The following is a 13,822-nucleotide window of genomic DNA, read 5'->3' on the forward strand; positions in this document are numbered from 1 at the left end:
GACCATGCAGCTGCACAAAAAGGTAAGAAGCTTTTTCTTACAAATTTGCTCTGTCTCTCCTTGTTTGGATTGTTCCACGTCTGGTGAGTTGCATGCCTATATTGCCCAGTCCAAAGAATCTTGTTAGTTTATTTGAAAATCCATGTGATGTGTGGTAGTGTATATGGGTATTGTGTGAGTTTAAACATGTGTGTTTGATAGCGCTATTGTGATACTGTACTGTACTGGTTTTAAGAGAGTAACATCCTGGAATCGCCCCTACCTAAAGAGTCTCCTAGAAGAGCTGTTTTTGGATCGTAATTCGCTTGAGACAAAGTAGACTGAGTTTGGACAGTCGGACTTTATAAATTTATTTTGTGTGGTAGGATCCAGAGCTGCTTCAAGGAAGGGGACTGCAGTCATTTCTTGACGGGCAAACGTTTAAAAAAAAAAAAAAAAGAATAAAAAATTTTAGAATTAGAAGTGGTTAAAACTGCCCTATGGAAGAGTGAGTGACTGCGAGTGTGTGCCGGCACTAGAGATATATAGAAAATTATGGGAAAAAATTGCTAGGTAGGATGAGAGGCAATTCAGAGGGAAACCAGTATTACGGATCTTGAATGAGAAAAAGGCTGTAAAAGGATGTCAGAGAATGTGGAAAAGGACAAGTATATCACAAGATGGTTGTTTGTATGTTGGTAAATGGAAAGGTTCTTAAAAGAACAAAGGCTGGTTGCATGATAATGATATGATGGAAATTGCAAGTGGATAGAAGAAAGTTACAGAGGAAGTGACCAGAGGAGGTTATAAAGAAACAGCCATAGGAAATTGTGTGTTGTATGAGTGTTATGACGATGACGAACAAAAACGTTGGACAGACAAAAGACAAAATTCAGGAAAGGTTCTGCCTCCACCCTAAAATGGTGGATGAATTGATGTATGGAAACAAAGAAACAGACTGGCGGAGACATGTGAATGCAATGTGGCACCTAGACCCAACCCCCACACTGGAATATATCCGGTCAAGACTAGATTAGAAAAAGTGCGGGCTCTGCACAGAACAAAGAAATAGTCTTCAGATGTTTCTCCTGTAGGGGGCAGATGTTTCTCAATTTGATATACTTTAATAGAGCAGTGGTATGGGGAATGATGCATTGCCTAAAGATCCTTGGATTTGCACCCACAGTCCGCTCAGCTGTATTTGGCTATTGTTGTAACTTTAGAAGACAACTAAGATATAGTACCCAGGGAATAAATGTAGGAGACTGTGCCTGCTTATCTAAGAGTCACCTCTCAGAACTTCAAAGTCCAAAAACCCGGCTAGTAACATATTTGTTACGGATTTTAGTCTTCTGTGGGGAGAGCTCCTGGATGGTTGTGCAGTCCCAATTGGATTCCCTGAGCTGACCCTTGCCAGATACTGTAGATGTTCTATGAGTTTATTCCATCATACAGTCCTGCAGATTATGGCAAAGATATAAATATGTGTTTTGTCTATATCATGTATAGTGCTAGTGGTATTTCATCAGAGTTACCAGATGTGAGGAAAGCACAGCACACAATTGTGGACATTGTTCATTGTAGGCTTGGACCTGAGAAATCCTGTGATTTATGTTTAAAAACAACAGACATGTAGTGTAAAACTTTATAATACACCTAAAAGTTTGTAGGGTGTGGTCAAAAGTTTTTGCAATTTGTGTAGGATGATACAGCGAACTTAGATGTTACAATGGTGTGTTGGATTCTTTCTTTGTTCTCTTGGTATGCTGGGACACCTAGTACTACAGACACCACAGGGAGAAGGAGGGGGCTGCCTCCCCCCCTTGTCTCAGTGAACACAGGAGGGGGAGGGGGAGCACATGTTGGAATGTTAATAGAAGAAAGAAACAATGAGAATGTGTGTTCAAGATAACCCTCATGGCCCTAAGCAGATTTTGGGATTGATTCGGTGCAACATCTGTAATTTTATTGTTTTAACCAGGAGTAAAAGCTCCCTATGATCCCATACTATTAGTCCTATTCAGCAGCTATGACGGTGATTATTATTAGGAGCTTTTTAGGCAGAAGTTATAACACCCCTAGAAGCCTTCTACGTCACTGGCTCTAGTGATGCTTCTGCTAAGTAACACTGTCCCCCAGTATGTGTCCCCAGTATGTGCCCCCAGCATGTGCCCCCAGTATGTGCCCCCAGCATGTGCCCCCAGCATGTGCCCCCAGTATGACTGTATAGCTTTATAATAAGATCTAAGGAATTTGTATGCTGTATGTCTCCTATTATACAGCATTGATACATCGGCATTGGTCACAAAACTGTGTTTTTTCTGGAGTATATTGTGCTTTTTCTATTGTTCTCATTTAAGTTTAAGCCAAGCACCTCAGAGGAGAGGAAACAGGCCGGAAGCTGCGGATCGTGTGTCACATGACAACCTGGATCCTTCTTGGTTTTGTATCCTACTGCTGCCTGTGTCTGTAGTAGTTTTGGATTATCCTGTTACTATTTCATCTCTTCATGACTAGAAACCTTGGTTATAACATGCCCTCTTTATGATGTATTACATTGAATCCAGCTCCACTATTTTCGCTACATTCAAAGGGGGGAGACATGAGGTTGTATGGTTATATTTAAAATTTTCTATTAATTTAATGATAAATGAATCAGTTACCTTTTAATATGTCAAAACTGAATATATCATTCATCTGCATTTAGAGTATTTTGTAGATTGCTTTAGAAACCAGGAATGAGGTTAATTCTACATCAGATGTGCAGAGGTCACACAACATGAGGTAACAGCAGCAGAACCGCTCCTGACCTACCTGTCTGTACAGGAGGCGGAGGTGAAGGCACTGATGGAGGGGTGTAAAGTGGCAGAGGGGAAGAATGTGAGTCTTTTGGGATTCCTTATGATTTCTAACTTCATATAGTAAGTTTATCAACAACTATGAGGCTTTGAAATAGCTGATAGAGGCCTTAGTGTTACAATAAAGGTCCATCCTAGAAGGAAAAACCTATAAAGCTCTAATACATGAAGTGACCGGTTACTGGTTACTAGAAAGCCTAGGGGAAAGGAGCCTGGATCAGTACAGTCCGTGACCCTCGCTGGCCCAGTAGGTTTATCTATACTCCTGTCTATATAGAAACAGGCTTCACAGGTGAGGAAGCAAGACTGGAGTAACACTGGGACCCCATGGATGGAGGGTGGACTATGGCAAAAAGGTGACAAGCAATGTCTGCCAAGGGCCCTTTACCCTATGATGGTTCAGTGCACCCACAGGGTGAGGCACCAGGCTAAGACTCTATATGCTCCATGGTGGATAAGTATGGAGTATCACTTAGATTCACTTTTGCTACTGTCCATTTACACAAGTATGTTTATATATGCTTAGTACAATGTAAGGAGAGTAGTGAAGACCCTCATATATATACTCCGAAGCCGCTTTACCCTTTCCAGAGGCTGCAGATTGGCTAAGTACAGCTACCAAAGGTAAGTAGCTACGAAAATGTACTTATGTGTGTGGACCTCTTTTCTGGGTAATCTGAACCCTATCCTGTAACTAAAGCAACTGTAAAGACCACAGCCAGGGATCGGGGAATATGTTATTCCACTTATTCTAGAGACTAAAGTAATAATCCCTATTGGGGTAGTAATATAGTTGACGAGAGCTCTAGGGATTAAAAAGGCTTTTCACCTACTGAGGTTGTTTTTAGAATTGCCCCATGGATGAACAAATACTTCCCTAAGGTTGTTCAGAGGTGTCATGGAGAATTGGTGGGATGTCCAAAACCTGCAGATACATTTTTTTCTTAGGTGCATAACCAAGTATCTGTTTCAGTTCCAGAACCTAAAGTAGCTAGAGCAGAGGACCTGCACCCAGGTGATGAGATGGTCCTGATGTGACACCTGAGAGTCTTTTGAAGGGTCATTCCAAGTACCTCTGACACATCAGCGTGTAGAAACTACAACGAGACTGCGACAGCTGAAGAAGAATGGTGCTGGACCCAGAGACTACAGAACATGAATCTGTGTAGCTTGATGCTGCTATGGACATTATCACTCCTACCACTCCTACTACAGTGTGTGCGCTGTACCATGTCTAATAGTACTCAGGGGTTGGTAGGCTGACATGTATAAGTATATACACCAATAGGATGTACAGATTCTACCCTTTACAATGGATTTACATGAATTGTGTTGTGATGTAATGTTCAGGATGCTCAGGAGGGAAGCAGGTGAAGGGTTAGATAAGTCCTGGATGTGTGATTAGCATATGTCAATGTACCACCTGAGCAGTACCTGAAATTATTCACAAAAGGGAGGAATTGTGAGGGAATAGAATCCATTTTCTATTGTGTTCTCCCTCTATGTGTCTTCTTCTTTCGCACTATTGATAGAAAAGACCCCTATGTACCATCCCCCCAGTACACAGATCATCTTTCAGAGGCTATTGGAATGTGGGTATGGTCAGTAGGTTCCTTTGTCTCAAGAACCTATAAAAACTGTCTGCAACCTAAATAAATTGGAATTCTCTCAAACATGTGAAGGTCTGAGTGATTCACTGAGCAGCTCGTACTATACAATGATTTGGAACCACACATTACATCAAGATATGGGGATATTTCCCTGACAATGTGTCTGTGGATAGTGAGGTGCTGCTGCAGCCAGTAGCCTGTACACTTTGGTTCACAGCACAGAACCCCACTTCCCCTAGGAGCCTAATAATGAGTCCTGACCTGCAGCTTCTAAGCCTCCATTACCCTTTCAAATACCTTCATAGTAGCCCAGCCCCCAGCTTACTTGCATGCAATAAATAAATAAAAGTAGCAGCCTGCTCCAAAGCTACCTCACTCCTTCTTTTCCTCCCCAGCACAGTGACGCTGGCAGTAGTAACAGTATTCATACGCAGCAGCAGAGCTGCGGTACCATGTGATTCTCTCACCACCTGATGGTCGCTCCCGGCCCCATTGAAAGGAGACTTTTTCCACATGCTGCGAGCAGTGAGCAGCCCTACCTTCCACGTGACCACCTAGTCGGGGCCCACCGGTTTCTCCGGTTCTCCGGTGGGCCAGTCCAACGCTGAGGCCATGGATGAATATATGAAGATTACCACAGTCACAGTGCCTGGATTTATCATCTAAGTGTTCCTGGTTTTTCATGCTAGATAGATTTTTTTATGGAGGAGACAACTGAAGTTTCTAAAACACCAAAATAAATGTAATATAAAGCATGTAGGCTAGTATTACAGTTACATTACTTAATCTGCACTATTTTCTTGTCCCCTGACATTACAGTTTTATACTTTAAACTCACGAACCCACAAGATGGTTAACAGAATTACTAATTGATGCTCACCTTGCTTTGCGGATATGGACAAGATGCATTAGATTGTTGAAAAGTATTAGAATCCACACCAGGGTCAGGGTACTCCATCTTGACACCAGCCTGAAGGGGAAAAAAACAACTATGAATTCATATATTGGACACAAAGTCATTACATTTTTAATGAAAAGTTTGAACTTTGCTTTTATATTGTATTCAAATAAGAGCATAGTTAATAACACAGTTATTCATGTTAAGCCCTGTTAGTAGAAACTTAGTATAAACTTGTTAGTAGAAACTTGCAAATTGGTTGCATAAAATCATGGATACAGAGAGCTCAGCACTAAAGTCAAGAACTACCTGCTTTATAACGCCACTTCTCCCTGATGTCCTTGCTTCCAGTAAGTCATTAGCCAGGTCACCTGAAGAATTTAGGGATGTCAAGCACTGTGGAGGTGGCAGGGAGAGCTTGACTTAAGTCCTGGGTTTATCCCCTCTTAAACTTACAAATACCATGCTGGTCTATAAAAGGAACACGATCTAGAAGATTAAAAGGAAACCTACCATTTGATTTCATGCATTATGAACCAAAAATACCTTGAGAATGCTGTAACTACACCGATGCAGGCACATATCTTGTTTAATCCCTGAGCTGAAGCTGGTTTTGCTGAAAAAAACAATTATACAATTATGATAATGAGGAACTGTCGCTTCTGTGCAGGGGCTCGGTGCTTCTCCTCTTACATTAAGTATGCACTGCTCCAGAGAATGATGTAATCGCTGTGTTGTGCTTGACATGCAGAAGTAATCAATCGCTGCACATCCCCCAACTGCTGTGTATGAGTGATCCAGCTCAGTTTGATTAGATGTGTCTGGACACTTCAGGCAGCACTGTGTAATGTGTTTATGAACGGGAGGCTGAATGCAATCCAGTTTTCTCAAGGTCCTGAATGTTATAATAGTTTTTTCGGGAAAACCACTCAACTTGGGGATTAAATAAGATATGTTTCAGAATCAGTGTAGCTACAGCGTTCTCAAGCAATGTTTGGTTTATAATGCATGAAATAAAATGGTAAATTTCCTTATAATCTGTTTTATACGGTTTATTAGGTTTTACTAGGTCTATTTCTGCTGACAGGTTTCCTTTAAAAAAGTTTACTGTGGCCTTGTAGTTCATATTAGTGATAGTAACAGACATATATCAACCTAGATGTTCATTGGGAGACATGTATCACTCCTATTGCTTTCTTTTTCTTTTTTTGGTGACATTTTGTGAGGCTTTTCACAGTTTGAAATTTTTTAGGTGCAGAATCAAGCAGTGTAATAAAGTTATCTGCCTCCAGGATTTAATTTAGTGCTGTTTTTATCTTTGTAGCGCAGATGTTTGTTGAACTTGTGAGACTTTTGGGTTCTGAAATTGTCCCATTCTTGCACCTAATAAATCCCAAAACAAAGCATGCTAGACCCAGACTTACTTTTGGGAGCTACTATTGGGACCAAAAAGTTGCACACCACAAAAAGTCGCAAAACTGATACTAAACAGGGAACTCATCACATGTATCACAAAGTGGAAAACATTAAGATACATTGCAATGATTAGGTAGGCCAACTTCAGGAATATCGAAAAAGTGGCAGCCAAAAAACTATGATACATGTGACCCAGTGGGGAGGATATAAAGTTCTCAAATTTTAATCCCCTAGTGATGATTAATAAAGATAATTTTTAACTGTGAAATGCTGTATTTTTGTAAATAACAGTGAATCATAAAATTATTTTGTTATCCTGAGTATATTTAAGAATTTTGTCTTCGTAAGAATACCCCTTTAAGGCAAACCATGCCAATACTAACCTCTTTGGCAATCTGGAACAGGTATTTCTCAATGACATCTGGGGTAGGCTTATTGCTAGTGAGCAACTCTATCACCTGTTGAAATAAATTAAAGGGGTTGATTAAAGGGGTTGTCCATGACTGCCAAGGTGCTATCCCAAGTTTTATGGTTATTCCCTATCCTTAGGAAAGTGGGCAAAGCATGTATGTATATAAGAGACTTATGGGGACATTTTTAACCCCTTAACGAATAGGCCCTTTTTTGTTTTGTTTCTATAATTTCAAATTCTTTATTAAACATATTTTATACAAGCAAACATATACCATAGAACACATACAAAATCCATATGTACATTCACAGAAATTAAAAAAACCCCTTCCCTCCTCCATTTTCAAAAATCTATGTATTGAGCTGTATGAGGGCTTGTTTTCTGTGTGGCAAATATTACTTTATATTGACAGTATTTAATATTCTATGCTGTGTACTGCGAAGCAGGAAAAAAATATTCTAAATGCAGTGAAATTTGAAAAAATGCACATTTTCTTGTGGACTTGGTTTTTATGGCTTTCACACTACGCTCCAAATGACACATCTCCTTTATTATTTGGGCCGGTACAATCACAAGGAAACCATATTTATAAATGTCTTATTTTGTTCTAATACTTTTTAACAAAATTATAACATTTGTATGAAAATCTTTTTCCATCCCCTTTCAATTTTCTATAGACCTCTAGGGTACTTTAACCCCTTAACGACTGGGCCCTTTTTAGTTTTTTTCACTTTCATTTTTCACTCACCATTTTTCAACATAAAGAGCTCTGTGATGGCTTATTTTTTGCGTAACAAATTGCACTTCATAGTAACAGTATTTAATATTCCATGCAGTGTACTGGAAAGCGGGAAAAAAAATTCCAAATGCAGTGAAAATGGTGAAAAAACGCATTTTCAGCATTTTCTTGTGGGCGGTGTAATCATAGGGATACCAAATTTGTATAGGTTTTATAATGTTTTAATATATTTATAAAAATTAAAAGCTCCTGTACAAAAAAAAAAAAAATTCCCATCTTCCCATCATCTGTGGGTGGTGTAATTTTTTGCGACTTTTGATCACGTTTTCATTGCTATCATTTTTAGGACTGTGCAACCTTTTGATCACTTTTTATTGTTTTTTTTAAATATTTTTGAAAATGCCAAAAAAGTGCCATTTTCGGCTTTACACGCTATTTTCCGTTACGGGGTAAAACGCAGTGAAAAAAACGTTATTGTATTTTGATAGATCGGTCATTTTCGGACGCGGCGATACCTAATGTTAATCCTAGGTTGTCTGATCGATCCTATCATATACTGCCATACTACTGTGTATATGGAGATTTTCCTCCTCATTCTTTACAATGTGCTGGTAGCACATTGTAATGAAAGGGTTAAAACGAGACAGCCTCGGGTCTTAGAAAGATCATTAGCGAATAGATCATCGCTCCCTGATGACATCACGGGGACCGACGATCCATACCAACATGGCAGCGCCCACAGTGGTGGTTAAAGGGATCATGGGTGCTAACAGTGCAAATTGCTGCAAATCGGCTGTATGGAGGTTAATGCTTTAAAATGTTTGATTCAGAGGCATTTGATTAATGGCAGCAATAGGGGCTCTAAGCACTGTTAGTGACTAGGGTGACATCAACTTAAAATAGATCCCTGCTTGTGCATAGGTGATAAAAATATAAATATATAAATGGGATAGCCTGCTTTCATTGGAGGTTTGTAGGGGTATGCAGTTCCTAAGGGAAGGCCAGACCCATGTCTTAAATACCCATAAGTCTGTGAATGCAAGTTAATGGGGCATATTTATTAAGGATCCAAACAGCGGATTTTAGTTGGGTTTCCCGATTTTTTATCGTTTTGCCCTAAATTGCCCCGGGTTTTTAGCGCACCCTATCTGATTGTGGTGTATTGGCGCCGGCTTGCATGCGACAACAATCGGGGGGCGTGGACCTCAGACAACCCGACTGATTCGGACAAACCGCAGACAAACTAAATTGTGTTGCAAGATCAGCACTCACATGCACAGGGAGGAAGAAGGTGAACTCAGGCGGACCTCAGCGGGGGAAGCGACAGATGCAGGAAATCGGGCGCACAATCTTAGTGAATCGTGGAAGATCCGAATCCTCGTCAGACAATGCACAACGGGGATCGCGACGGGACAGGTAAGTTAATGTGCCCCAATGTTTGAACATAAATTATGCTCTCTGTCAAAACACACACAATTTTTGTAAACACTTACAAGCCTACAATGGTTGTACCCCAGGAATGTATAGTACAGCAGAACCCCCTCACAGCCCTCATTAATATGGAAAATATTTTTGGAAGTTTTTAGTAATGGGGATTTTATTTTAATAGTGTGCATTGATGGTTAATCCCTTTAAGCTGACAACAGGATTCCTATTTTGCAAATTCCCAATTAAATAACTCGACACATTTTATCCATATTTTACTTACCTTTTGATTGACGGTGCCAAGATTGTTTGCCCGGCAGAGATTACCATATTCTTTGCTGTATCTAAGGCAAAGTTGATGAACTACCTGTAGATTAATTTTTTCAAATAATTTTTAATATTATTGTGGTGACAACAAAAAAGGATATAAAATTGGATGATGTTCTCCATTATTCCTAGCAACCAACCTTGCATCTCTGTTGTTATTCTTAGTTTACAAAAAAGGATTGCCACTTTAACCACTCCCACTATACGCTAAGCCATTTGCAAGGAAGCCATGCTCTCTTTCCATTTCATTCTAAATCCAAAATTGAATTAAAAAAAAATCTAAAACACTTGTGGCACAAGGCATGTTAGACAATTTTTGATGAAAATGAACCCCTTAATGACACACATTGTAATAGTGCTGAACAGTGTCATTAACCCATTTATGCATTTGGATATAAATTTACATCATAGGATGCCCATAGCTAGCGATTGCTGTCAGCTCTGGGGTCCAATGAAGTACCCAGTGCTGTCTGCAGTATCAGTTGCTCTGCAAATGCAACAGAGCCCCTGAAATTTGTTTCTGAAAAATCTGCTCTCCAAAAGCCAATCGTCTAACAAAATAAAGCATGTTGCAACACCCCTGCCGATAGGTAGGGGTGTGAAAGTGTCCCTGTCCATGTCAGTAGCTACCTGGTGAGACTGATCACCTTACAAGGAGGTCTTTAAAATGGGAGACTTAGTGATTACAGCTTAATTGTTACAACCAATGAAATGCTCTGAGGAGTTTGTCTCAGAGGAGTTTGTCTCAGCCGAGGAAACAGAGATGTCACAGGCAAGCTGCCTGACACTTTAGCCTGTCCCAAGAGACTAAAGACAGAGATCCACCATCTCTACCACCCAAGCCTGGTAAGTCATTATCCAGGCTGTGAGGATCCATCTTCCTGCGGATCTGCACTCCGGCCAGCTATCTCCTTCCAGCTGAAGTTCTGCTGATGTTAAAGCCATTTCTGTTGCAGTTAACTTACAGTTAAAGAACTGTAAGTTATTTTGCACTGATCCCTGGATTAGGCTGTTCACAATCACGAGCTCCCCATCCTCCACCATTAGGGATCCATCAGGGATCCCTACACATCGGGGTTGACCCAGGTAGAAGCCTATTCTATCAGCCTCTCCCTCCATTTTCTTGCACACACCACCTGCTGGAGACCTGCCAAGCTCTGGACAAAGCCCCCATTCCGTGGCTAGGCCACGAGAAAGGCTAGGCCCCGGTGGGGGATGTTGCACATGCATTTTCTTCTTTAACCCTTTGTAAAAATAAATAATTTGGTAGCAGAGCAGCCTACTGGAAAAACATGTTATAGCAGCCCAAAAAGTGACCTATCTCAGCTGATTTGCATAAGACCTGATGGGGATGATAGTTTTACGGTGTAAAAACTGGGGACATGTTCTCTTTAGTTGCCCTGCCTTAGAATAGGTATTCATTTAATAATTGGTAAGATGTAGGATTAAAATATTAGAACACATTATTATTGTTGCGCTGCTATAAAGTAAATTATTTCTACCTACTTTCTTCAGCTCAGAGACCTCAGTCTCAAGATGTGGGGAAGCCCAGATGACAGTCGAAACAACTTCTGAGAGGCTTGGGTCAAGGCTCCTACATGTAAGGAACACAAGACAGTAACAATTATGGAAAATGCAATGTTATTACAGCTGAATAAAGTTTTTGTACCATATACTCGGTTGCTGCACTATAGTACACAGGGGAGGATTAAAAGAATTCTACCACTTTAATTAACATCTACAAAGCACTACCCCAGGGCTGTCTTCATTAAATTCCTGCTACTCACTGCAGCCGGTCCTTTACACAGCTGCACTTGCAATGTTATCCCCCGGGGTCTGACCAGAGTGTGGGGGCAGCTGGATTCCCAGGAACCAGAGTGGCTGGCTGTTGTTGTAGCCTAGCACCAGAATGTATAACATTGGTTTATTCCACAGAAACAGACCCCGTCCATGCAGGGCCGGATTATAGGCGGGGCTCCCGGGGCTCTAGCCCCGGGGCCCCCACCATCTTGCCCCCCCTAGGGGCCCCCACCAGATCGCACCTCCCGTGCCCCCCCCTCATGAGCCGAACGCCGCCCTCCGCCTCCGGGCATTGGTGAGCGCCTCCCTGGCGATCCAGCCCCTGCATAAACTGCCCGCCCACTCATCCTGCTGCATGGGGAGCCGCCACTCCGCGCCTCCCCCCCTCCGGCACAGTTGACAAGCAACCCTGCTCGCTCCCGCTCCGCTCAATCCCGGCCAAACACCGCCCCCGGCTCCCCGCCCCCTGGTCCGCTCACTCGCTCTCCGCTCCCGCTCCGCTTAATCCCAGCTAAACACCGCCCCCGGCTCCCCGCCCGGCTCGCTCTCCTCTCGCTCAACAACCCCCGCTCCTCTCGCTCACCACCCCCCGCTCCCCGCTCCGCTCGCTCACCACCCCCCGCTCGCTCACCACCCCTTGCTCCCCGCTCAGCTCGCTCACCACCCCCCGCTCCGCTCACTCACCACCCCCCGCTCCCCGCTCCGCTCGCTCACCACCCCCCGCTCCCCGCTCCGCTCGCTCACCACCCCTTGCTCCCCGCTCCGCTCGCTCACCACCCCCCGCTCCCCGCTCCGCTCGCTCACCACCCCTTGCTCCCCGCTCAGCTCGCTCACCACCCCCCGCTCGCTCACCACCCCCGCTCCGCTCGCTAACCACCACCCCTTGCTCCCCGCTCAGCTCGCTCACCACCCCTTGCTCCCCGCTCAGCTCGCTCACCCCCCCCCGTCCCCCGCACGAAACATGCATCCTGTGTATATATATATGTATATACTGTGTATTTATGCATCTACTGTGTATATATATATGTATATACTGTGTATTTATGCATCTACTGTGTATATATATATGTATATACTGTGTATTTATGCATCTACTGTGTATATATATATATGTATATACTGTGTATTTATGCATCTACTGTGTATATATATATGTATATACTGTGTATTTATGCATCTACTGTGTATATATATATGTATATACTGTGTATTTATGCATCTACTGTGTATATATATATGTATATACTGTGTATTTATGCATCTACTGTGTATATATATATGTATATACTGTGTATTTATGCATCTACTGTGTATATATATATATGTATATACTGTGTATTTATGCATCTACTGTGTATATATATATATGTATATACTGTGTATTTATGCATCTACTGTGTATATATATATATGTATATACTGTGTATTTATGCATCTACTGTGTATATATATATGTATATACTGTGTATTTATGCATCTACTGTGTATATATATATATGTATATACTGTGTATTTATGCATCTACTGTGTATATATATATATGTATATACTGTGTATTTATGCATCTACTGTGTATATATATATGTATATACTGTGTATTTATGCATCTACTGTGTATATATATATATGTATATACTGTGTATTTATGCATCTACTGTGTATATATATATGTATATACTGTGTATTTATGCATCTACTGTGTATATATATATGTATATACTGTGTATTTATGCATCTACTGTGTATATATATATATGTATATACTGTGTATTTATGCATCTACTGTGTATATATATATGTATATACTGTGTATTTATGCATCTACTGTGTATATATATATGTATATACTGTGTATTTATGCATCTACTGTGTATATATATATATGTATATACTGTGTATTTATGCATCTACTGTGTATATATATATGTATATACTGTGTATTTATGCATCTACTGTGTATATATATATATGTATATACTGTGTATTTATGCATCTACTGTGTATATATATATATGTATATACTGTGTATTTATGCATCTACTGTGTATATATATATGTATATACTGTGTATTTATGCATCTACTGTGTATATATATATGTATATACTGTGTATTTATGCATCTACTGTGTATATATATATGTATATACTGTGTATTTATGCATCTACTGTGTATATATATATGTATATACTGTGTATTTATGCATCTACTGTGTATATATATATGTATATACTGTGTATTTATGCATCTACTGTGTATATATATATGTATATACTGTGTATTTATGCATCTACTGTGTATATATATATGTATATACTGTGTATTTATGCATCTACTGTATATATATATATGTATATAC

At 40.7% G+C, this 13,822-nt stretch overlaps 1 protein-coding gene across 1 annotated transcript in view; it reads right to left on the minus strand.

The window, feature by feature from the left end:
- Window positions 1–13,822, minus strand: part of LOC140068899 (IST1 homolog) — a 40,387-nt gene that overhangs the window by 16,852 nt on the left and 9,713 nt on the right. The window contains exons 4-7 of the mRNA XM_072114257.1: window positions 11,167–11,258; window positions 9,621–9,700; window positions 7,145–7,219; window positions 5,328–5,417 (exon numbers count right to left, since the gene is read on the minus strand). Of these exons, the coding sequence (XP_071970358.1) occupies window positions 5,328–5,417; window positions 7,145–7,219; window positions 9,621–9,700; window positions 11,167–11,258 (337 nt within the window). The remainder of the gene's footprint in view (window positions 1–5,327; window positions 5,418–7,144; window positions 7,220–9,620; window positions 9,701–11,166; window positions 11,259–13,822) is intronic.

This window comes from Engystomops pustulosus, chromosome 7 (genome assembly GCF_040894005.1).
Source record: "Engystomops pustulosus chromosome 7, aEngPut4.maternal, whole genome shotgun sequence".
NCBI classification, from domain to species: domain Eukaryota; kingdom Metazoa; phylum Chordata; class Amphibia; order Anura; family Leptodactylidae; genus Engystomops; species Engystomops pustulosus.